The sequence below is a fragment of the Pteropus vampyrus genome, unplaced genomic scaffold (genome assembly GCF_000151845.1).
Source record: "Pteropus vampyrus isolate Shadow unplaced genomic scaffold, Pvam_2.0 Scaffold107, whole genome shotgun sequence".
In the NCBI taxonomy this organism is placed as follows: Eukaryota; Metazoa; Chordata; class Mammalia; order Chiroptera; family Pteropodidae; genus Pteropus; species Pteropus vampyrus.
Window position 1 is genome coordinate 625,750 of NW_011888888.1, and position 27,129 is coordinate 652,878.

Consider the following 27,129-nt stretch of genomic DNA (forward strand, 5'->3'; position numbering starts at 1 on the left):
CCCCAGGAACCACAACCTTAATAAACAAGATCATCACTACTGTCTTAATTCCCTGAACACGTAGGAGAGAATACACACTTTTTGAAGCCCTTATAAAACGAAAGAGGAGAGTGCGAAGCTGATGTGAGTGTATCAGCATGGCTGCGGCTTGTCCAGCAGTGTGCACAAATCATGGTGGAGGCCAGGGCAGGGAGAAGAATGGTGCGTATGTATATTCAGTGGCCTGTGAGCTTCTTGGCATACCTTCTTCAAATACATACATTGATTATTTAGCAAGGCCAGATGGTAGGCTTAAAGGCTGACAATAGTGCCCTGTAGTGCCCCCAAAGGGTGCATGTCATTTATAAACCATGCTGGAATTCTCTGTTGTTGGGATGACGGAAGTGGATATAACCAAAGGCAAATGTTTTATGTCAGGAGGAAAGGGGTCAGGCTTACAGCTGGAGCAGAAAACCTTGGCTGCTTTCTTCCAGGCTCGGCAGTTTTTCTGGCATTTATCACCCTCAGAACAGCAAGTGGTAGAAAGTGTGGCTATGTTCTCTAAGGGCCATTGGATCACGGTGATAAGCAGGGATTTCCATCATTCAGACCCCAAACTCTTTGGACTTTTTTAATCCTTTTATAATAAGGATTGGTGAAATTTTATTTAAAATGAGATGGAGGAGGATAAAAAGTCAATAAGCAAGTGCACAAAGTGAATGAGGTGTTTAATCTACCTAGATATTTTTTAGCGCTTTAAGAATACCTTGTAATGTGAAGTGAGATATGTTAATTAGCTTAATAGTGGTGATTATTTCACGATTTATACATATATTAAAATATCAAGTTGTGTAACTTAAATATGTACAATTTTTATTTTTCAATTATATCTCAATAAAGCTGGGCAGGGAGAATAGCTTTCATACCCAAATATTGTGTTAATTGTACATAAGATTTACCAAAATCTTACCTTGGCTATCCTTGGTTACTTGGTAGCTTATATGACTAAATATCTTTCCAATACCCTGAGATGCAATTTTTTTTATTAATTCGGACTGAACATTTTAGAATTGACAATATAATCAGAATTGGATTTTACCATATCTACTTTAATAGTTGAAATGAAAAATAGTGAATGATGTGTTTCACTTGAATTTGCCCAATGTTAAAACTTTTGCTCTTCAAAGACATCTGGTTTCCCCATAGCTATTTTGTAGTTTGCATTTTATTTTAGCAGTTGCAACTGCTATTCCTGACATCCCTCCTGTGCTTTGTAATTTACAAACAAAGGGAGCTGAATTAGGAGACTCAGGTAAAACCAACCAGGAACCTTAATCTTGCTTCAAGATCTCACAGATTGCTCAATAGAGGAAGGAACTTAAATCCTCCTGGGGCAGTAGCTGGCAAAATGTGTCCTTAAGTGATCCTTACAACAGACAAGATTAAGGGGAATGATAAAGAGCTGACTCCTGACTCCCAGGGCCACAGTAAAATTTCTTGCTACTGGCAGTAGGTGGGTCTGACTACTTTTTTAATTTTCTAAAGAACAGTGTTTTGGACTGGTGCTGTTTTTCTCAACATGATTGAACATAGATTTAAACAGCTTTCTTTTCAGTTCTTGGGGCTATATACATTTGCACTTGACAGCTTTATCCAGTGCAAAGACAAAACACCAAGATTTATGCCAGAGAAAAATTGACATTAGTTGTTTTGGATGCCCATAGAAGTACATTTTCTACTCAAGCTGCTGTATAATCTACTGAATTCCCCCATATTTTGAAGGCAAGTTTAGATCTGTATAATAACTTGAGGAAGGGCAGGAAATCTGTGGTTAAACACACAATAAATTTTGATTTTATTTTGGCTTGTGAAATATTATTTTGTACAACCTATTAATCCAAACTTATTTTTATACTTGGAGATTCAGTTGTCTGATGTAATAATTAACACAGATTTTCACAATTATATTCTTAAGAACTAGAATTCATTAGTACTAATTAACACATATTGTGCTGTGTCCTCAGTGGGCATATGTGGAACAATGTACCTGACATGTATGTGGCAATATAAGGCAGTTTCACATTCTTTACTTTAATAGCTTATAATATAGATATTCTACCCCAAACATAAGAGAGAAAGATCAAAATACATTTATAGAAAAGTAGAAACCCAATGCACTAGCATTCTCCTCATCTCCTCCGAGGCTTTGCTCAACAGTTTTGCCCTTTCTTTTCCGAATCATCAGCTTCTTCCTCTTTACCAACCCCACAGAGCTTAAGCACACCAAGGATATTACTGCTTTGAACAAGAACTCCCTCTTTGATTGAGAATACTCCTCTGGCCATCATTCTCACTCACATTCCAGCTTCTTGAAAGAGCGGTGTGTGCTCCCAGGCTTTACTCCTAACTCCACCATCTGGCCTCTGAGGCCAACACTCTATGGAAATCGTCATCCTCCAGGTCATCAATAACATGCTAAGTGCCAACCAAGCCAAAGGACTCTAGTCCTCACCCTACCTGACTTCTCTATTCCTTCTCCGTTTCCTTCATGAGTTCTTATTCTTCCCATATGTACATTCTAGGGTCGGCAGTGATTTTGTCCTGGGACTTCTTTTTGAATTTCTGTATTGTCTCTGGTGATCTCAGTTACATCTCTGATTTTCATCTCCTGAACTCGGTCCATTTACTTGGTGCTTACTCAGAGAGTCAGTAATGCCAGGTGGTTGAGAGCACAGAGTCTGGAGCTACCTACCTTAGGGTTTGAACTTCTGTTCTGGAACTTTCTAGCTGTGTGATCTTTATGAATCTCAATTTCCTTACTGTAAAATAGGGAAAATAATAGTACCTGCCTTTTTGATTGTTTTATACCATTCCCAAGAGCATGGCACAATATTCTATGCCCAGAAAGAACAAAGTAAAGTTACAATTAAATGTAATAATGATGCACATAGGATATTGGCTAGCACATAAATATCCTGTAAATGTTAGTTATCATTATTATTACCAGGCATTTACATTTGGATGCCATTAGGTACCTTGAACTCAACATATTCATCACTGAACTTGATTTTTCCCCAAATCTAGACTCCTTTATTGCAGTTCTGGTTAGTGACTTAATCAACCCAATCACTAATGGAGAACTAGATAACATTTCTTTCTTCATTCTTTTCTTTCATCCCTGTCTATACCCAATATGTCTAACATCAGTTTGTCTTCTTAATATTACTTAAACCAACAATTTTCTTTCTACACCTCTAGCCATTTCTTTAGTTCAGGGCTTCCACACAGATATCAAACTGTTCTTAAACACAAACCTCATTTTTTTACTGCCAGCCTCAAACTCTATAACTGCCTTCATTTGCCCCATTTAGTTTGGTTTTCAAGGCCCTCCATAATCTGACCCTGCCTCTCTCCAACCTCATCTCTGCATTTAGGCTCTCTCCACACTGTCCACCCTCACCAACACCAAACTCTCTACTTCAGCTGTAATAACCACCGACTTCATCAAACATGCCATCCTGTCTCCTCTTTCTGTAGCTTATCTATGCCAATTCCCTTCCCTGTAGTACCCTCCTCATTACCTCCTCCTCTGTTTTACCAATAAAATTGCACTTATTCTTAAAGAGCCATCTAAAATCTCTCCTCTTCTATTATATTTATTTGTACACTATTCCACCATATACTTACTAGTTGAATTTAGTTCACCATATTGTTACCAGCTGGGGCGATCTGAACTCCAGCATTGCCCTGGTAACACTGGGGATTTTTGGTTCTTTTCGCTGATGCAGAGATAATTCCAGCTCAGCAAAATTTAGAAGGAGCAAGATTTATTAAAAATATATTTTAGAAGGAGATGGGCCACACTAAGGAAGGCCTGCAGCCTTGTGGAATTTGGGTAAAAAGATAAAAGATAAAAGACAGAGTATACGCCAAGGAAGGAGTGAGTGTTCAGTGAAGAGAGCTGTGACAACACAGAAGTGGGAAGGTCTGTCTATATTTGGGCCATGATGGGAGTGTACAAGGGCTGTACTAGATGATCCGCATGTGAGATCACCTTGACTGACAGTTGGCCGCTATATAACCCTTTGCCTACTGCATATGTGCTTACCCAGAATTCAGTCTGTAATAGTTGGATTCATTAACTGCCAGGCATGGGCATGATATTATAATGATGATATAATGAGGCTGAGGTTATGGCAGGTTGGTATAGTACTTTCTGTGCAAGCATCAGAAAGTACTGGTTGAGCCAGTAGCTTTTATGGCTTTTGTGCCTTAGGAGTTGGATTAATTTATAATCCTAAAAGGGAAGTGTTTCTGGGAGGTCCTTAAGGAATGTCTTCAAGGGAGGTTTCTGTGGTTATAGAGCTGGGCCTTCACTCCTGTTTCTCATGCCTACCTAATTACCAAACAATATTACATTGTCTTATGTTAATTTCTACATGTATTTCCTACTGCATTTTGAACCCCTTGATCCAGCAGAGACTGGATCATTTTTATATTCACAGAATCTGCACTCTAATATTAGTAGAGGGAATAAATGAGCTACCGAGAGCAGGTGTACCTTTCCTAACTTGTCTAATCACTATTATTTTTTTAATTGCCAGCAAACCTATGCCTTCTGCTCCTCTAGAACTGTTTCTACAATCGTATTAGACATTGTGCACTCCTTCTGCATAGATGGACTTTTTTAGGAGTAGTCTTACAAAAATTGGACAGATGTTATTTCAAATGATGTTCATTGTATTGCTCAGTGTCCCCTTTCTAAGAAACCACAGGAGAAACTTTACTCAGGTTCTCTGCATCTGAAATAGCTGCTCTTTTCCTAAGTAATATGTGTTCTTTCATGTTATGAACTCTTCAATTTATGTAACTTTAAAGCTTCAGAACCAAACTTAAGATCTCAGTGTTCATGTTGCATACACTGAACTGGGTGTGTTTTTTCTGCACATTACCTTTCGCTTACTAAATATATTTTCTCTATTATCCCCAATTATTTAGAACATCTCACAGACTATAATTAATAATTCGTCCTTATGACACTGGCAAGAGAGCACTAGCTGTGCTTTATAGATAGAAATGGAAGATCAGAAAGTTTCTGTAAACTTAAACAGGAAGTAAACACCTCTAATTCTATATTAGCTTCTATGATTTCTTTTAGATACTGGAGCTCACAGTTATGCTTTTCATAATCATATTCTAATAGCTTGAATCATTGGCTGTTTTATAGTAAATATTATAAACATGTATCATTATATGGTTTCTCAATATTAAATTGAAGCAGAAATTCTATCATCAATTCAATTTGTCCAAAATACAAATTACATGTTGAAAGAAAAGCTTCATTTCTTAAAAAGCATATCTGTGTTTACACCCTTTCAGAAGTAGAGCCCACCAGCATCTTATGAGGTCACAGTGGCCTAGAATAGCCACGTTAGAATCTGGTCATGTTTCATTTCCCCAAAGATTGTTCTTTGGACAAAAGTGTTTTTCTTTCAACTGACTTATTTTGGAAAGAAACTTCTAAGTACTCATGTAACTCCAAAATATATTCCAGCCAACTTGTTCAACAAATTATTTAGTCGAAAGAATAGAGATTTCAGTCTGCTGGGCATAAAAAAAGAAGAATGCCTAAAAAATGAATTGAGGGAGTGGTTAATGAGCTCTGTGTTAATATTATTGATTACTTAAATTAAAAAAAAAAAGCCTTCGAGTCAGACAAGCACTATACAGATGATGACAGGCCCTTCTTACAAATAACAGTATTATGTTATGGGAACCATATCTCCTAAAGCGTTGTAGAATTCAAAGGCCCTGGTAGTTTTGCCTCAGGTATCTCTTCACCTAATTTGAAATTCAAATGTATAAAACTTCCAAAGCTAAATATGACAAATTAGACACGGCCCGTGAAGTTACCATTTAATGAGCTATGAACCTAGATTTTCATCTCCCCGGGAATAATTTCTTTATTACTTTTTGTATTTTATTACAATAAAGCACCATTTGACCTTCAAGTATGATAATTAAGCTTCTAAAAATGTTATAAATTTAGAGTGAAAATAGTTCTCCCTGTATTCAGGAATATACTTACAATCAGTATAAAAGATTACTTAATATTTAAAGACAGCTAAATTATACACAGAACCGGCAATATTAGGAAGCATTTTTCCTCTTCCCTTCCTCTCCTATTTCCCATGTCAATTTGATTTGTGTTTCATAACAACTTATCATCTCGTACAGTATAAAATCAATGAATCAAGAGCAAAATTAAAATATATCTTTATAACCTACAAATGAGGAAACAGTGAACTCTTTGGGGCAAGATTTATTCTCATTATAAGCTGTCAACAATGCGATCTTAAACAGTAAAACTTATGACTGATTATTTTGCCATGCTCATGCTCTCACCTTTTCTGGGGAGATTTCCATACTTTTTTTTTAAACTTTGCCTATGATATGAATAAAACTTTTAAGTGAAAAATCGGAATACAAAACAATATACCATCTGATTTGTTATTGAATTAGTTTTAAAAATATTACTGTGTGGTAATTTTTAAAAAAATCTTAGACCTTTGATAACTTGAAGAAGTGAAGTTCACAGAAGGAGCAAAGGAGAGGAAGTGCAGCTATATATTGGCCTGTAGCTTGAGCATATATGGTTTTTAAGTAACATTCAGAAGGAGGAAGGAAAATCAGGAATATCATCATCATCAAATAGTAATAGTAATAATAGAAATAGTAATAATAATAACAACAACAATGATAATAATGACAACACTAATAGTACTACTAAGAAGAACAAGAAGAAACCTTGTTGCTAACATTAGCAATAATTTGCTAGAGGTGTACCAATATTTATCAATACTTATTCTCCCTTTCTTAAGCAAGACTGTGAACCCCAGTTAGAGATACATTTCTTAGTGTCCCCTGAAGCTTCCTGTGGTAAAAGAATTAAGTTCTGTCCATAGGAAAGTGAGCAGAAGTGACCCGGGACACTTTCAGGGCTGGGTCATACCTCTAAAAATATAGGCATGCTTCCCTGGCCCTTTACCCTTCTAGCTGCTAGAACAAGTGCTAGAGCAGCCAGCTTGGCCCCTGGATATGGAATCTATATGTTGTACACAGCAGAATCATTCCATCAGCCCTGGACCACCTACCTCCAGACTGTTTTGTGACTGAGAAATACACTTCTAGCCATTTCAGCCACCTACAGTTTGAGGTACTTTGCCATGGAAACTTAGTCTATACTCTAACTAAAAGAGTTAATTTCCCGTGGGCTGGGGTGGGATCCCTTTTGAGAAATGATATCCTCTCTGTATTTCAGTCACACTCCTAAATGCCAGAGTGGAAATTAGAGCTGATTAGATTGTATGTTCCTGTGAGTAGAGATTCTGTTACCATTTTGGAAGGGTGATTTGAACTCTGTTGTCGCCCCAGCGGCATGGGTGGGGTAGCGACTCAGAAGTGCAATGAGCATTTTTCCTCAATTCTTCTCTGCTGACACAGCAAAGAATTACAGGTCAATGAGATTTAGAAAAGATTTATTGAAAGTATATTTTAGAAGGAGATGGGCCACGCTAAAAAAGGCTGCAGCCCTGTGTAATTTGGGAGTGAAAAGATAAGACAGAGTACGCTCCAAGGAAGGAGTGAGTTTTCAGCAAAGAGAGCTGTAACAACACAGAAGTGGGAGGATCTTTATTATATTAAGGCCATGATGAGTGGTTACAAACATGTTGCTAGGTGATTGGCATATGAGGTCATTTTGATTGACACTTGGCCGCTGTGTAACACTTTGCCTACTGCACATGTGCTTACCCAGAATTCAGTCTGTTATCATTAGATTCATGAACTTCTAGGCATATGTATGGCATTATAATGATGGTATAATGAGGCTGAGGTTGTGGGCAGGTGTCTGTGGCTGATTTAGCCAGTAGCTGTTATGGCCTTTATGCTCTAGGATTTGGGTTAATTTATAACCCTTAAAGGGAGATGTTTCTGGGAGATCCTTAAGGAAGATTTTCAAGGGAAGTTTCTATGGTTACAGAGCTGAGCCTTCACTCCTGTCACTCATGCCTAACTAACTACTTAACAACTCTATGTTGTATACCTCTGTACCCCCATATCTTGAACAATGCCTAGCACAAATGTGCCCCCAAACTGTTAGTTGCTTGGGTACTAATAATATCAGCAAGACATTATTGCTAAAACCATTGTTTTTAGAAAATTCTAATGTTCTAATGTTCTCCTGTGTTTCCTCCTCTCTTAGTCACTTTTACACATACTGTCAACTTCATTTTACCCTACTTTTCACTTTCCTTTACATATCTAAGGATTAATTGTACAATTTGCTTTGTTCTAAAATAGATATGAGGCAGCTTACCAAAAAATGGCAATCGAACAAGGCAATCAAGTGGAAAAATCAAAGGTGATGACAAACGAGGGTCAGAAAAAACACATCCAGTTGAGATTAGTACGCAACATGAATGCTCTGACATCTTATGTTTGGTTCTGAAGCTTTGAAGTTACATAAGTTGAAGAGTTCATAACATGACAAAAACACATACTGCTCGGGAGAAGAGCAGCTATTTCAGGTGCAGGGACTTGAGAACAGTTTCTCCAGTAGTATCTTAGAAAGGGGACTCAGGCATGTTTAAGCTACCCAGACCACTTATGTGAAAGGACTCACTGACAATGCTGTAAGTATATTTTGACATTTTTCAAAGGTTCAGTTTCTCAATTATATTTTCCAAAGTATCATAAAATACATTACCACGAGGAAGGAGCTTTCAACTCAATTCAGTATTTATTGAGAATCTATTACTAGCTTAGGCTCATGTCTTTTGTGGGCACATTTTCTACCTTTGAGGAACTTATTTCTTCTTGGGAGAAAAGACATTATGCAGAGAACAGTTCTGCATGCTGTAAAGCAAGGGCTGGACTGTATGATTAAGATCAGTAGTTTTTAAATTTGGTTTTCTATTAGAATCAGCTGGGGAGGTTTTTAAAAATACAAATTTCAAACATCCATTCCCAGAGATTATGATTCCATGGACTTTTTTAAAATGGCCCTCCCCTGATTATAAGTAGTTCAATGAAAGATGCCAGGCGCCAAAATAATTTTAAAAAGGTAGATATTCTTTTGTTGGATACAGGCCCTAGTCACCAGAGTTATTTAAAATCAGGTAGATAACTGATGTCGCTGCAGAGATTTTATTATACTTATCTAACCATTGTACTGACTAGTAAATATTTCTAATTGATAATGCCATAAAATTTACATTTAACTAACTTATTTCTCAGTATTTTAAAGTTATTATTTTGTAGATATTAATGTTATTTTCCCCCCTTCTTAACAATTTATACCTTGAACACAGAGAACCCTTTGCAAGGTAGCTACTATTGGACATGGTATACTACCATAATATCTCAAGAAACAAAACATACAGACAAACAAACAAAAATCTCTTTGCTACCATTCCCTCCTTAGGTGCTACAAATCTCATTTCTTATCTTTGTAGTGAACCTTCTTGAAAGAGCAGTCTGCATAGTAGTTAAGAATGTGGCCTCTTAGGCCAAAGTCTCTGGGTTTATTTACAGATCATACTCAAAACAGTGCCTTGATAACAGGATGTTCTCAATAGATATCAGCTTTACTAGGATCATTTTGATCTGTCCTTCAACCATCTTCTCTCTTAAAACTCTCTCTTTTCCTTATTTCCATAATGAAATGCACTCTTTCTCAGTCTCCTTTGAGAGCTCTCTTCTACCAGTCCCGCAAATACACATTTACTTCTTCATTTCACTTCCTTTTTTATACCCCACATTCTCTCTGAGTGACTTGGCCTTCCATGACCCCACCACCTCTTGTGCGATAATCATTCCCAAATTGATATCCAGTAGAGATCCCCCTCCTAGCTGTTCAATTGCTGTCCAGTAGAAGTATAATGAGAGCTGCGTGTATAATGAAAAATATTCTAGTAGCCACATTAAAAAAACAAAAAGAAATAGATGAATTTAATTAGGTATTTTACTTAACACAGAATATATAAAATAGTAAGCATTTCAATATAAATAATAATATGACACTATTAATGAGGTATTTTACATTTTTTGATACTATCTGAAATTCGGTGTGTATTTTACACTTATAGCACATCTTAAGTATTGGAATACTTAGTCTGTTTTATAAAATTTACACTTGAAAACTAGATTCACATATCTAAGTGTTCCATACTACTTAAAGGTCTCCCAATAACTGAATTGAATATCAAAAATTGTTTTCCTTTAATATCTACATCCACCTTGACAAAATTTGTTCATCTTTTTGTGGAAAAACTGATTTTATTTTGACACAAAAGTATATAATTACATCTGTCCAAGTAAATTTATTTACTCTTGTGTCAAGCTAGTATCATTAACATGAGATTCATAGAGATATTGCATAAACTGAAAAGCAATGCCAGCAAGTGATTCTTCAAATTTTTCCTGGAGTTTTTTGCAGACATATTAGAAAATGCTTTCAATAGCAATGCAAGTCTTCTGCACATTTATTCATGTTAGGAAAACATGTGAAATCATTATTTATTTGTATTTTAGAGGTTTCAATTTTAACATGAATTCTCATACTTTTCCAACTACTTCGTGAACAAGGTCTTGCTTTCTTTGAAACTTCAAATTCAGCTCATTCATGTGGAGTGTGATATTGGCGAAGAAACAAAGCATTGTGCCATGTTTTTGTCATTAATTATTAGGTAATAGGCATTCTTTTTGTTTCAAGGAAATCTTAAATTAGAGGTACAGTTCAGTGAATCTTTGTAAAACTCTTCTATGAGTTGACCAATAAGCATTGGCACAAAACACAAATAGTGAAATTTTTCTTCTGTTTTTTCAAGACTTCCATAAACTGCTGATGATGCAGAGCATTTGCATATATGTGCTAACTGTACGTTAACAACTGTATTCATAACACTTTCCATAGAGTCTCTTTCAAAAAACTGAGCACAAGTATTTTTAATATGTATAATATGTTGGTATGAAGTAGTAAGACAAATGTCAGTTTTTAGTTTTAAAATGCTGTTGTCTCAGTTTTTCATCTAACATAGCTGAAGCACTGACTATTGTGATAGAAACAAATTTTTTTTATATCTAAATGAAATTCTACTTTAACTGATATAAAACATTTTAAAATATCTATGTTTTGAGTTCTAATTTTTAAATCATGAATTGACAATATTTATTCATAGGTTTGGAGTCTTTCAAGAAAAAAAAATATAACCAAAGTATTAATTGGGCAGTGTCCCTTATTTTCAGACTCTCATCAGAGTGCCCTTTCTTAAAATGCATATTTGAACATCCAGTCCTTTGCTCATAAACGTTCAGGAGATTATCATACTTTCACGGTAAAGTACAAATTCCTTATCATTTAGTTCCATAATCTAGTCCTCCCAATCTTCCCAACTTCACCTCTTCTGTTCTCTCCTCTTAAATGTTCGTCCAATCATGCTGTACTTGTGGTTCCCTCAAAAGGCTGTTTTCTCTTACTGCTCTGTGCCACTCCACTTTTACTCCAGAAAGAAGCATCTCTCCCTTCCCTACTCCCACCTATCTTCCTCCTACTAGTCTTTCAAAACTCAGCAGAGAAATCATCTGCTCTGGGAAGCCTGTCCTGACAATTCTCTCCTCCTGGACAGCCTGGAATTAATATCCCCCCTTTGTCCTCTCTCTCACCCAAGCACTCTCTGAATGCTGTACCGTAGCCATTATTACACTGTATTGTAGTTGTCCCCATGAGACAGTAAACTCTCGAAGGCAAGGTGGTTTTTCCTTCTATTTTCCTAACAACCAGAATAGCCCCTGGTATGTAATAGGTGCTCAGAAAAGGTTTTGGCCTGTCCATTAACTAGCACATCACATTTATATTGTGTGTTTCAAGGGGTACCTGACAAAACTTGAATGATAAATAAGAGGTTCTACTTTTCACTTTAAGAGTAATGTGTTACTTTTAAATATAATAGCTAAATAGAGAGTTAGATGTCTTATTTTAGGATGTTTATTGGCATTTTCTTCTTACTCCTTTCAAAATGTTCTAGCCATTTTATTTTTATATGACTTAAGTTTTGTAATTGTATTTGTGATTGTTTATTACTGGATTTTGCTTTTGTTGTTAATCAGTCATTTCTCCTTTTTTCTCTCTCGGTCCAGCTCCAACAGAGACCACTATGCACCCACATCTAGGTAAGTGTTTAAGACCCCTATGTCACTAACCTTAGTACTAGATCTTCTTGTCTCACTCCTCTGGCTATGTGGGCAGATGATATTGAGCTGAGGAAACTCTCTGCCTTCTCTGATCATTTACTGAAATTTGACTCAGGTCCAGATTATGCTTGAACATAAGACCCACCAAGGAGGTAATTGTGCTGCCCAGCTGCGGGCTAATGAAAGGACTTTCGAACCTGATAGTACTCTCATCCTTGGGATCCTGTTGAGTGTGACCCTATGACAGAGTGTTCTGATACTGAATTTTCCACAGTGCTCCTACCCTCATAATTAGAATACAGAGGCAGTGGGTAAGGAGCTATGCGTAGGGAGGAATTTAGGTCATTTCAGATTTGAGATTTCTGCTCTAATTAGTCTTAAGTTGTAAAAAGAGAAATAATTTGGTCATTTCTTCAAAAACTGAAAGAAGAATATTTAAATAACTGTCTGCTTTGTTTAATGGCACCACATAATGTTACTGCCACTCATTTTTCTCACAATCTTTTCATAGTGCCATGTACTTAGTGGGCTTAGTTCTTGAGGCAGGGTTATATAGTGGATAAGAATATAATTTCTGGAGCCAAACCACCTAGTCTCACCTTCACCACTTGCTAGACAAGTGACATTGAACAAATAACTTAACCTCTCTTTGCCTCAGTTTCCTCTTTTATAAAATAGAAGTAATAATAGTGCCTACGTTCTGGGGTTGTTATGAGGATGAAATGATGCATATTTATAAGGTATATAGTCAGTGATATAACAGTTTTGGAAGTAACTTCATATATGAACAAATAACCATTGAGGCTTACTCATGCCTTTGTAAAAAATTCTCTAGAAAACAAATTATCCTTAGAGTTAAATTTCTCATTTTTTTTTAGTGAAGACTTATTTTAAAAGCAATTTCCTAGAATACATTATTTAATAAGAATGAAAAGAAGTCATCCTAGCTGGCTCCAGCCTTCAGACTTCTCACTGTGGTACTTGCAGATGAGTCAGTTATTTTTCTCTTGGGCTTTTCCTTTCAACCTATAAACCCAATTAGTTTATTTTTCTCTTTGGAAAATTTGCTTTGAGAAGCTCTACTTTTATGTAATGCTGTAGCTTGGGATTCCTCTTCTTTAGCAGACAAACATAAGCGCTTAGAAGCATGCCTTCTGGCAGCGGAGGCATGCTGGTGACCCACAGTGGCCCGGCCCAGTCTTGGCCAGGTTGGATACTTGGGAGAGCTGTACCCTGTAGGGGTTTCAAGTACTGAGTCTAATTGCTCAGAGGAATCATTAAATCACTCCCATGCACAGAATATGTGACAGCGTTCTCTCCAGTGTAACCATGTTCTCCCTGTTATCGTGCCCCTGGCTTTGAATCTAAAAAGCCATTCCTCTCAATATATGCTGATTCACTAGTTGTCAGGACTTTATGTGCTTACCTGCTGACATAACTGGTAGAGAGGGCGAAGATGGTAATATCACCAAAGAGAATTCAGAACTAGGCTTCCTGATATTTTAATTACCCAATGAGTTGATTTTAATTACCTAATGTGAATTATAGTTTTAGTGAGCCAAAAATAAATAAATAAATAAGTACAATACCACCTTTGGAAAAAAAGTTTTTGGTTATCTTTTGTTAACTCAATCATGATTTATATTTTCCAAAAAGCATGTGTAAACTAGTTCATACAAAATTGAAAATTGTACAGGCCCAGAGAATTTGGATTAGCTGTAATGAACTTCCCAAGCAAACCATGGGAATCAGATAAGAGAGTTTTTTGGCACTAAATTAATTTTTTACATCTTGAGTAGAAATAATTTGTTTCTCACAAAACCTTAAAAATGAGCCCACTTACATTGCAGTTAGCTATGACATTGTTTTTACTCATCCACCCTCTTTTCAGTGGAAATATCACATGCTCTACACTTTGTGAAAACATGCTTTGCTCTTAGCATGCCCAGAGTTCTTCTGGAGCTAAAAAATGGGTATTTAATATAATCTAAAGTGGAGTGATAGTATATTGAAAATTATGGATGATTACCTGGCCTTCTTTTTGACTTCTAACATGACTTTATTTGGGAATTTTACTTATTCATGTAGATAATTTCTCCCATGCAACACTGAGGGGAAAAACGTTAACAATTTGAAACACATTAAATAAAAAATGAGTGAATATAGGGAATGACAGAAATCAAGCCAGGGCAAAAGGGAAAGTAGGAAAGAGAAGAGGAAATGGGTTAGTAAATACCAGCAACATTACCTGACAACAAGCACTCAGAATATTCTTTGCCTTTCTATACTTTAAAGTGAACTAGAGACTGAATCTGTTCTGGGCACGTCAAGCTATGACAGACAAGTTTTGTGTGACCTCTCCCTGTAGGTTGGTGCTTACCTTGGCCTTCTTGTCTGTCCTGCTTGGTGACACTTTGGTAGGGTTTCTCTTTATAGGCTCCGGTTTCCAGATTTGTAGCTGTCCTAAACAGCAGAGCCTTTACTCTTTCCCTCAGTAGTTTAGGGGCAAAGCAAATATAACCAAATGCTCATTTAAAATTCAGGTTTAATTAAAAACTATCATTTCTCGTAAATGCAGCACATTGACCCTTTTGTGTAGCTAAATCTATTGTTTAGTATAATTGTTTTCTAAATATTTTTTTTTCTTTTAGCTGAAATACATAGCGACAGTATTATCCTACGAGATGACTTTGATTCCTACCATCAACTGGAATTGAATCCAAATATATGGTAAGTTACAGGAATATGCCTCACTTAGGTTTTTTTAACGCCAAAAAACAAACAAACAAACAAACAAAAAAACTGATGCCGATGCTCCCTTGGAGCAGTTAAATAAAATTAAATTGCTCTTTAGCACTAAAGTATCAGTGAGAATTGTGCAACTAGGGACCTGGGCTTAATGTAGATTTCATAAAATATTTCTTGACTTAAAAACCGAATCTAGGTGCCTCTCAAAGCCATAGGTGCGGTTACATGTTTTTTTAGTTATGCAAGTTCTTTACCTAGATAACATTAAGTTTTAATGTGTCTAATTATTGCATTTATTCCAGGCAAAAGAAGGAAAGCAGTTTATCTGATATGACAGATGATTTGAGTCATACTTCCAAATAACTTCTAAGTCCCTGGGTCACCTCATTATTATACTCCAATCTCTTTTTTAAAGGCTGTTCAGGTACAAATCTGTGAGATTTTTGAGGGCAAAGAAATAATGGACCAAAACTCATTCATTAAAAACTTGTTGAATACATAAATGAATGCATGAATTTCTTGGCAATTGTGGTATTTTTGCTGACTTTGGAGAAATATGTCTGTTGACCCAGAGCTACACTCAATTTGCACAATTCGAGAGAATATCTGATTGTGGATTTTCTGTAATACTAAATGTTTCTGTATACACAGTTAAGAGTTCAAGATAAAGTAGGATCTGTAATGTAAACTTCCAAGTTGTAAACAAAATCCAAGGACTATTCAAGACTAGAAAGAAATAACCATTTCATCCTCAAATATCAGCATATGATATCAATTTGTCTTTGTTTATTTTTACTCTGCAACAAATATTTAACAATAATTATTTTAGTCATATAGTAAATTACAAAGGGATATAGTTTTTTCTCTCAAGTAGTTTATAGTTTAGAAGAGGAGACACTAATAGCATATTTTTTAAAAGCTTATACTCCAGCATAGAAATCCTTAAGTGTTATTGAGGGTATAGATAACATACTGTAGTTCCAAAAAAGAGAGAAGACCCTCAGGGAGTTTCTTGGAGAAAGTGGCCCTTGACTTGAGAGTTAAAGATGATATATAGCTATAGAGTCTTGGTGCTTAAATACTAGACATGGGAACTTTTTGTGTCTTTTCTAAAAATAAATATAGATTTAGTCAGTACAAATATATTTAAAAAGTAAGACTAGACAGAATCATAGTCTCGTAATTTATCTGCCATTTAAGAAACAATTTATCAACAAAATTTCACTTCCCTATGAATATCACCTAAATATAAATTGTTTGAAATAAATTGAAAATCTTTATTAGGCAAAGGCAAAAACAACAACAACAACAATAAAAACTTTTAAGCACTGCTTTTACTCAGAAAAAATTCTCTACTTCTCCGGACATTTGGCTTTTTTGTATTCCATTAATATAAATTTTAGCAGATGATTTGTATCTTTCAAGGCAAGTTCATTTCTGTGAAGCCAATTCATTTTCTTCAGTGAGTTTTCTTGACAAATACAAAATGTGACTTTTATGTGGTTTAAATTCTGTTGTTTTTTAAATCAATAAAACGTGATTGATTTTGCTTCACCCATTTTCATGACTGATCATGACTTTCTTGACCAAAGTTATGGATTTTATGTCCCTTTTATTTAAGCTATGGTTTCTCTTACTTAAAACAAAAACAAAAACAAAAAACCTTTTGTTAACTTTAAAAAACAATATACTTTTGTCTTATATCAAATAGGCTTCAGAGTAATTTTACTTTATCCCTTATTGCCCATCATCTCTTTCATCTAGCCTCTTTAAGGTTTAAAAAAAACAAACAATGAAACTCTCATCATTTGAAAGATGACTGTTGAACAAAAGGTGGCAGGGGTTCTGAGGTCAGGGCTAGGCACTTGCAAGCTGAGTATCTTGAAAAAATCAAAAAGCTACTTCACCTCTCTGAGCCCCATTGTCTTATTAGTAAAAGTGAGACTAACACTGCCCTTACAACATTGTTGTAAAGTTTGATAAGCCTGAAAAGGCCTGGACCATGCCTAGTGTATTGGAGGTGCTCATTACAAGTTAGTTTCCTCCTTCCCTCCCCGCCTTATTCTCTCTCTCCTTCCCTAACTTCTTCTCTTTCCCTCCTGCCCTCTCTTTCTTCCTTTTTCTCCCCCACCTTTTCCTTTCTCTCCATTTCATTCCTCTCTCTCTTCCCTTCTTCCCTCCCTCCCTTCTTTCCTTTCTTTCTCCTGTGGTGTACCTGCACATTGGTTTCCTTGTCTCCTTTAAGCCCAGATATGAACAAAAATCATTATTATTAAAATAATCTTTAGCCAGTTTATTTAAATGAGTCCCCAAGTCTTCTCTCATTGCATTTGGATGAAAAACAGACATCAAAGTCACTATATCTGTATTATATAATATATGGAATGTAATGAAAATATATTATGACAGATCATAGAGGAGGGAAAAAAGAGAGTATTGGAAGCCTTAAACCCCTTAAAAACAAACATAAACTCCCTAAAGTCAGAAACCAGCACCCAGTAAAATCAGATATCTCAGGAAATATTTCTAATGAAGTAACAAAGCCAACTTTGTTTTGTAACTTCATAGACAGTTTTCACTCTCCTGAAATCTCTATTTGCTTATTGATGTGTGAGTTTTGTCCCTTATGATGCTGTCTTTGATTCTCTTTATCCTCACTGGATTGGAAACCACTGGGCAACTTTGTGACGATGTGGGAAGGAGAATCCTTGCCACCAGTGAGGTAACTGTGCTGCTGCCACACACCAGCAGATAGAAGCAAAGTGCCTGGTGTGCTGCTTTGGGCAAAATCCCTGTGACTAAATTCATCACCAAATCATTTTCCACAAGATAACAATGTGCTACTTTTATGAGCATGCTTTTTTCCATAGGGTTCAAAAAGCATCATATACATTGTTTAATTTGTAATTTTTAAGGACAAGTGAAAACATAAATTAAGAAACTAAAGTCATGTCTGTGCAAGGATGGAGAGGTAGATCAGTTTAAAAATTAATCAGTCATAATATTTGCTTCCCTTAACTTTATCTAATGAAATCAACTTTCCTTTCATTTTATTTCATGTAATTCTTGATATCCAGGTTTCTTATCTTATGTACAAATGACTGTACATAAAAATAAGGAACACAAAATGATAGTACTATTATTATGAATGAACATAACAGCCAAATTACTATTCCAAATATGTGACAGAAGTTGGAATAGAACCAAGAAATTTTTACATCAACTCAATATTGAATGTACTATTTAGTTTAAATATTAGATTTTATTTAAAAATTATTCAGTGTACTTGTTGAAAGCCCAAGAATATAAGAAAATAATAAAAGTAACCCTTCCTCCCACTCTATACCTATGTTCCCTTCCTCTAGAGGCAGCAACTGTTAACAGTTTCTGCCATCTTTCCAAAATTGTTTATTCTTACGCAGATATAGCAGTTATGAATTCTGTTCACAAACTTGGGTATCAGAGAAATAAAACTTTCTTTGTTCTTTCATAACCCAACTTAACTTCTTTTTATTGTCCCCCTTCTACCAATGATGGAAACTTAATTTCAGTCAATTTTGGCTTGCCTCCTCCAATTTTCCTAAATTTCAGGGAACTTACTAGTGCAAAAGTAGGGTAGGTAGGGATGTACCTCTGGTCCTCCAGTCATCTGTTCCTGTAGATACTGAGTCCTCCCTAGCTCATCGAGTCTTTGGTGACTGGTCCACACAGACAGCTTTCATTCCTGTCCTAACCACTCCCTCAGGACAGCGGCTTTGTTTTGAGTCCTGTTTGAGGGCATGGAAGCTGTTCTGCTATATCCACACAATAGAATACTACTCAGCAATAAAAAGGAATGAATTATTGGTAATTAAAACAACATGGTTGAATCTCAAAAAATATGTTGAATGAAATAAGCCAAGTTCTTACCATATGGTTCCACTTACATGAAATCTAGAATAGGCAAAATTATCTAAAGTAATAGAAATTAAATAAGTGGTTGTTTCAGAGATGGAAGATTGATTACCAAGGGGCATGAGGAACTCTGGGGTGATAAACATTTTATATATCTTGACAGGGCATAGGTTACATAGATGTGTGCATTTGTCAAAACATGAAATCCATGTATTACACTGTGTGCAAATTTACTCAGTAAAAAATTTCAACAATAATAAAAACAATCAGAAAAAATAAGAAATGAGACAATTGTGATCCATAACTTGGAGTTACAAAGAGTACAGAGAGAGTTAAAGGAACTAAAAAGTAAATTAATTCTCAAAAATGATTTAAGTTTTCTTAAGAAGTGTCTTTACCCTCCAAGCAATTACAAAGATGAGGAAGAATATTTGTTTTGCTTAACAGATTATTTCTTTAATGCTTGTTTTCTAAAGACCACAGAAGGCATCCAGAATTATAAAGTCACTAGGCTCTGATATTCTAGTGGGAAACATGGCACTGTTAGAAAACAAAGCAATTAGATGACAACAGATATTTCCCCTCTAGCACAATAACAACGTAGAGATCAGGGAAGAACAGGAGTCACCTCTCAGAAGAAGCTCTTGGATGAGTAAGTCGTGATGCCAACAAGGATATGAGACATCAAAAAAAAAAAAAAGACACAAATTAAGTTGCTTCAGATTCTGTGGTACATGAAAACCTCTGTCAATCGGTTTATTATAGAAAGCCCCACAATCTACAGCTAAGGAAGCTAAAGCCATGGCTGGCATTCCATAGGATTGCTTGAATCAAGAAAAGACTAGAACACTTCTATTTATATATATATATAAAAGATCAAGGAAATAGAGGTTATAGACTTAGCTGCATCTGGTATTTTCTTGAAAATACTAATTTATTGGAGCAATTTCTGAAATGTAACAAAAAATTAGTTACTTGGCTTATTAAAGTTGATTTTTCTGACAAAAATAATTGAACAAAGCATATAAAAAGACTGAGACTTTAGGATGGGGGGTTGAGTTATTCTAGCTGGAGTTTTATTCAGTGATTAATAGCCTAGCCCATAAGAGAAAAGAAGTCAAGCAAGCAATAAAACTACTTCATCATTCTTTAGTGTCGTAGTGCCCCCGTAAATAACAAAAACAGAAAGGACTCTGTTTACTAGCCAAGTGTGAGAATCCCAGGTAAATGCAGTTTCCAGGTAATCAGAAAAAAAGTAAGACCGATGAACAATGTCACTGGGAAAGAAACTAGATAAAAGTACATCCACTTTGCTCAATATCCAGCAGGCCCATGGGCAGTAAGCCTGCAAGACTGCTGAGTGACAGGGAGCACTAACCATGGACATGAAAGGCCCCATACCACTGCTGAAGGATTTCCAAGAGATATTTTTTTTTTTTTTTTGGTAATGATGATTACTTAGAAGACATATGACCTGAAAAGCTTTCCTGATGGAAACATGTATCATAAACCTTATGTTTTTTTCAAGAGGAGGTAACTAAGGGAGATTGTGAATAATGAGAAAGATCAGGCAAAATAAATATTTTCTCTGATGACGTACCTTTGCTAGAACCTCTGATATATCAGTGTATTTGGGAGTTGTGGAATTATGATTTGGTTTATAGGGTTTTATGGTCTAATATTTCAGTCTCATATGCATCTTTCTCTGCTTTTTCTCTCATTTCCTCCCTCTCGACTTCTTCACGTCTTTCCAACGGTGATCTCACATTCTCTCTTCTCTTTTGTTAATAGTTTTACTCTCTAATTACAGAACTCTCCTATAACCTTCTTTTCTTGCTTCCTCCTCCCGCTTCCTCTCCTTTTCTTGCCATAATGTAATTTCTCTTGGGAAAAGCTTTATCTGCAATAGAAATGTTAACCTGGAGGGTCCCATGAATAAAATGAGGTGTGAATCTGGAAGCATATTATTTCTTTCTTTAATCTCTGTTGTAGATGGCAGAAACAAGAGCTCACTCAGTGGAATTAAATGTCAAGTACATTTGAAACAAGTGAGAAAATACTTCTTCAAGCAGCATGTAGTAGAATTCACCATAGTAGGAGGTCAGAATATTGCATGCAGTGGTAGCATATTAGAAGGGTTATTTTTAACCCAAATCATAGTTGTCATTGTACCTGTTAACAAAGGAGAGATCAAATTTTAAAGCTCCCTAGTGAAATAAGAAGAGTTTTCTTACCTTCTTCAGTAAGAAGTAATGAGAAAGAATGAGCTATAAATGGAGTTCGTCATTTTCACCTTTAGAGCATGTGTTAGCTCCTTAGAAATAAGTCATGACATCGTTGAAGGTGATATTCTCAGTCTCATAGAGTGAAATTTTCTTGCCATTTTTTCTAAAAACTTTCCACGTTTACAAAGAAAATTGGATTTTTTTGGAGATTTTTTTTTTTTTTAAGCTTGATCTTTCACAAGTAAATAGTCATGTCCTCTTTATTATACAACCTTGTTTCTTTATTTAAATATGGTCGAAAGTGGAGTGTTCTGGTTGTTAAAGTTTGAATGGAAGGCATAAGGAGCTCTGGTGTCTCCAGAAGTCAGCTGAGTGCCCTGCTACCAAATGGCCCACAGAGTCTCATTTACTTTGGTGGATTCACCAGTCCCAGATCTGGCCTGGCCTTGTAAGCTCACATATCAGATTTTGTCAGTACATGTAGTGTAAGCTATACCTGGGGGAAGAGACATGTTGCTTTGGGTCAGAAAATTACAAGAGATTTTTCCGTTCTTTTTCTTTAATTTTGTAGTAATTTTTATAATCAGAAATAATATTAAAATTATTTTAATATCTCCATTCAGAAGTGCTGGTGAATAGACACTTCTGGCTTATAGAATGCCAGACTGCTTCTTTTGGAGCTGAGCCCCAGACACTGATTCCTTCGGAGGCAATAAATTATGGACAGATAATACATTGTCCTCAGTCATAGGGACAAATGGCATGCATTTCAAATGAGAATTTGATGGTAACTGATTGTCAGTGAGTTTCCAGGTGATTAACTTGTTTCAGCAGAGTGCCTGATGAAAGGCTGAGTGACTTCACTCTAATCTAAAAAGAAGAATGAGCCATGTAATTAGACTGCTCTTGAAAAAATATTTCAATTATTTATTTATTGTTATCGGGATGATGTCACCATCAACCATTCATAAATCTCTAGTTGTGAGAAGGAGCCCAATTTTCTCATCCATCCTCCTCTTTCCTGCATCCTGAAAGTCCTATGTGCATCACTGCAGTACATGGGGACCCCGGACTCCAGGAAATTTCACTTTAGCTTCCTTTGTGCCTCGCGAAGAGGTACTTTGACATGTTTTCCAGCCTAATAATTTAAAAATCAAGATTAAAAACATAATTATACTTTCAGAAGTGTACGCTCTACAGCATAAATACACATCACATATATTTCTTTATCCTAGACAGAAACAAAGATAGAAAATTGGCACCCAAATAACAACTTTCACATTGCCAAGGAGCTTGTCATAGTGAAAACCACAACCTTGGTTTAAAGCATTCTTTTCATTTATGCTTATAGTTTGACCCTAGTTGTGTTGGTCAACAAGTACCTGTCTTTATATTTACTAATTCTTTTATGTTTTTGTTAGTGAAAAAATGATAGTGTATATATAAAAGAGTTACCTGAGGTTATACATAAGCTAAGGAATATTGAATTTAATTATGTACTCCAGTCCAGTGAATTCATTCTTAACTTTTTCTATGAAGTCCATGACATTTTTCTTATTTTTGTACATTTTCAGTAGCAAAACAAAATCCTCCTATTCTATAAAGGATAAAAAGAAATTTTAAGAAAAACCATTGTAGCTTTTCAAAATAAACTCTGACAGTAAAAATGATGACATTTTTTAAAATGCACATTGTTTTTATAGAATTAGCATTCTTTTCCCTTACTGGCTGGAGTGGCAAGTAATTGGAAAGGGAGCCAGGGAACCTGAATTCTAGTCCTATTTCATCATTTATAAAATGAGAGGCAATGAGACTCGGTGATATTTCAGGTGCCCTCTAACTCGAACGTGCAATGATCTGTGAACTCTAGTAATAGATAAGCTTTATGTGGAACCTGAGCATGTGATAAATAGGTTCAACAAGGGTTTAATAAATTCAGGCTTTGCATGGTCTTTGGGGATAGCAAGCATTTTCCTTAAAATGTCTTTTAATCATACTGTTCATGGCAGAATATATTTTGAGGTGGATGATTTGTATGATGTGCCATGGTATTTGTCACATTCTTATCTTCATTTTTCATGCTGGGAAAAAGAAAAAGAGGGAGAAAACTTTTTTTTTATTAGAATAATATATTTTTTAGATAGAAAGAAGTATTACTTTTCCCACTAAGCAGAGTAGCAATTTATTTCTAATCCTTAGTCTGGGAGGTCACATTTTTTAAAAAAAAAAAAATTGAAAATGAAAAATCTGTGTAACTGGGATTATTTAAAACTTCCTTCTTTCCACCAATCTCTGAAGAATATGTTATCTAACTTTACAAAGTCATCATTTTCCTGAGAAAATTCAATTGTGAGGCCACAGTTTAAATGTTAGGAACAATCAGCATTTTTTTTCTCTGAGCCTGAAAAAAATTGGACCTCTCATCGTTCAGCAAAGTGAACCCCAGTTCTTAGGAACTTGTAGAATGTTTCCATAAGGCAAGAGTAGAATTTCAGACTACTAATATTCTTCAGGGAGCACCCATTGGGATTAAGTACCTAATTCTATTCAACCAAGTTAAATCGTTAGACTTAGAGGCATTCTGAGAAACAGGAGGATGAGAGTTTTAAGAGCACTTACTTAGGTATTGTTTAAAATTCTGGGATGAGCCAAGAATTTATTTACATTGTAGGTTTTTAAAACTCACCTTGTCTTTCTGACATGGATCACTATTTTCTTCTGGAAAACCATGACTGCTAATTGTCCTTTGTATTGTCTGGTTTCCATCAAGATCATTGTGTTCATCATGAAATTGTGATTTCTCTTTTCCTCTTGATAATGGCATTCATGTGTCTAGTTGTACAATGCTTAACTTTAATAATAGAAAAAATATTAAGATGGGGTAAAAGGGGTCAAACAGATGGTGATAGAAAGAACTCTAACTATGGGCAGTGAACATACAATGCAATGTAAATGTGACTTACTGTTGAGTTGTATACTTAACTGACTGGATTTTATTAACCAATGTCACCATAATAAATAAAAATTAATACAAATAAATAAAGAAGAAGAAGATCATGTTATAGATTCAATATTAAGACAGTCACATTGATGGGCAGCACAGCTTGTTAAGAAAATGAATAGAAATTAAACTACTGCCAATAATCATGGCAAAGTTGGTGGAGATAGGCTCAGATTGATGCACACTGAAGGGTCACGATAATAGAGCTTTTCAGAAACTAAAGGACAACATGATTATTTCCCAGTGATCCATTCTTGAACTGCTTCTTTTCTCACTTTGTATATCCTCTCTTTTCCCTCAACCCCCAATAATATGCACTCCTGTGATTTCAGCCATATCCTAAATTGTCATGTCAGTGCCAATTTCCTTTCTCTGAAGTTTGGATACGTATAATCATTGTCAGCTGGTCATCTCCAGTTGTCAGCATGTCATACCCACTTGTCAGCATAACCAGAGAGCAGTCAGTTTCCAAGCCTGTAATTCTCTAGAGTTATGCTGTGCAGTATGGAAGCCACTTGTCAAATATGGCTGTTGAGCCCTTGAAATGTAGCTGGTTGGAATAGAGATATGCTGTAAGTGTAAAATACTCCCCATAATCTGGAGACTCAGTGTGAAAAGAGAATGTAAACTATATCATTAATCATTTCATATTAATTACATGTTAAAATGTAATTTGAATATATTGAGTTAAACAAAATATCTTTTTAAAATTGATTTTACCTCTTCCTTTTAATTTGTTAAAGTAGCCACAGCAAGTTGAAAATTACATATGTGGCCCACATTACATTTCCATTGAATAGCAATACACTAGAGTGTGGCCACTTTTCTACATCTTTACCTTATTTCAGGCACCATTATGTCTTTGTCGTGTTACATCAATGGTCCTGTCTTTTCTACTTCCGATCCATCGTTTGCTAGAGTAATTTCCTGAAAGTTGGATTTGTATCATGACTTTGAAAACAGAATAGTAGGAGTATGAATCCCAGTTCTTTAACTTACAAACTGTAACCTTAGACAATCATATAATATCTCTAAATTTTAGTTTTAACATCTTTTAAGGGTTTAAAAAAATAGAGAGAGGGGGCTTTACATAAATGAATTGAGGCATTGTTTGTAGAGCTCCTAGTATAGTACCTATTACTTGGTTAAGTGCTGTGTGAAGCCTTTCATGTACTGGTTACCACTTTCCAGTTCCACCCTTTGCCATTCTTCTCTGCGTACCAGTATGGTTCCAGCCATATTACCTCACCGAAGTAGCATTCTACTGCGTGTCATAATCTCTGCATTCTTTGTGCACTATCACAGCCTCACTTTTCTTCTTGCTTGGGTAACTCCTATTTCTCATTCAGGACCTCCTTTAGGAGCTTTCCCTAGCTTTCTCAGTCCGAGTTAGGTACCATCACAACCAGTGTGCTCCTGTTATAAGGAATGAGGAGCTATGGCAAATGTGATGGTTGTTGATTAGCAAGCCCTGGGACCAAACTGCAACTCTATCAACCTCACAACCATGTGACTTAAGCAAATGCTTAGCTTCTCTGAAGCTCAGTTTTTTTATTAGTGAAACGAGGACACTGATAACTGTCTTACATAGAGGTCAAGAGCTTCTAATTGGCTTTGGAGTATTTGGCACATAATGGAATATAATAAATAGCTATCATTGATTTGGATGCTATATTGCAATTCTGTTGTTTCTCTGCCTTTCCTCTGGAGTATAAACTCCTGTAAGAAAATGACACTGGTTTATTGGCCTTTGTACCACTAAAGCTCACCATAGTGCCTGTAGGTCTTCAACACGAGTTTGTTAATTACAAGAAGAATTAATGAATAACAAATAAATAAATATTGGCAGCTAAGAGTGGGTTGATTTGACCACCCAGAGAGGTATGGGCATTCAGATTTAAATTATAATAAATTATGTTGACAAACCAGTCAGACTGTGAGAAATTCAAACAAAAGACATTTAAAAGACCTTGTCAGGAAGCTGATGGATTTGTTCTATCAAACCTTGGTTAACCCATTGTACCTCCAAGTAGCAGCAACACAGTGAGTAATTCTAAATACTGTTAATTCTAAATCTTTAAGTTCAACAGGGTACCGATGCCTTTATAAATTTTATTTTAAGTTTCTGGAGCTATAAAGCACAATGAAGAAGAAAAAGGTCTAGAGGGGTGTTGAGCCAAATGGGGAGAAGGCCTGTATCTGTTCGCTTTTATCTTGTATTTATTGGTTTTTTAACTCCTGTTATTCCACAAAATAGAAGTGGTTCTCCAAACACCTCAAACATCTGTTGTCTAGTCATTGGTTTCCTAATGTCACACTGTGGGCCACCTATGTTGGAATCACTTTTAAAATCTATACAAATATCTAGGCCGAACCAGAATCCTATTTAATCAAAACTGTAAAAGAAGGAGAAGAGAAGAAACATGGCGGAGTGAGAGACGTCCTCAGATCTCTCCCCCTGAAACAACAATAAGCTGAGCATCTAAAACTCAACAGAAAACACCCAAACTGCACACCAGCACGTCTGAACGTGGGATCTGCACATAAGAGCTACCACAGGTCAGAACCCAGGTGTTGGGCAGTGGAGTCGGAGGAATAAAGAAACTGCCTCTCCCAGCCCCCAGAGCTCCCTGCAGAAAGATAGGGAGGGGAGAAGGTGCAGCAACTTCCCTGATCAGCCTGCCTGGAAGTGCCGGAACTTCTAGCAGCTGGCACCAGGGCCTAGTCATCAGAGCAGAAAGCAGAAAAGTGGGGCGGGACCGCAGAGAAACAACAGTTGATTTTTTCCGGCCCTGGTTGAAAAACCGAGGCTGAGCCACAGCCCCCAACTCCCAACCCAGAGGGCCCCTCCCCATATTCCCTCCGAGACCAATTATGGCAGAGCCCCAGGGGAATCTGAGCAAACGCTACCAAAACTGTCACTAACACTGCCAGGGACCGAAACTGAGAGTAGAAAGTTTGATTAAATATCTACAAGAAAATAAGACATTTAAGCTTTATATAAAGCAGGGATCCAAGAGGCTTAGATGC

At 36.0% G+C, this 27,129-nt stretch overlaps 1 protein-coding gene across 2 annotated transcripts in view; it reads left to right on the forward strand.

The window, feature by feature from the left end:
* Positions 1-27,129, forward strand: part of RELN (reelin) — a 482,573-nt gene that overhangs the window by 207,177 nt on the left and 248,267 nt on the right. For both annotated transcript variants that reach the window (XM_011365192.1, XM_011365193.1), the window contains exons 5-6: positions 12,178-12,210; positions 14,883-14,961. In XM_011365192.1, the coding sequence (XP_011363494.1) occupies positions 12,178-12,210; positions 14,883-14,961 (112 nt within the window). The remainder of the gene's footprint in view (positions 1-12,177; positions 12,211-14,882; positions 14,962-27,129) is intronic.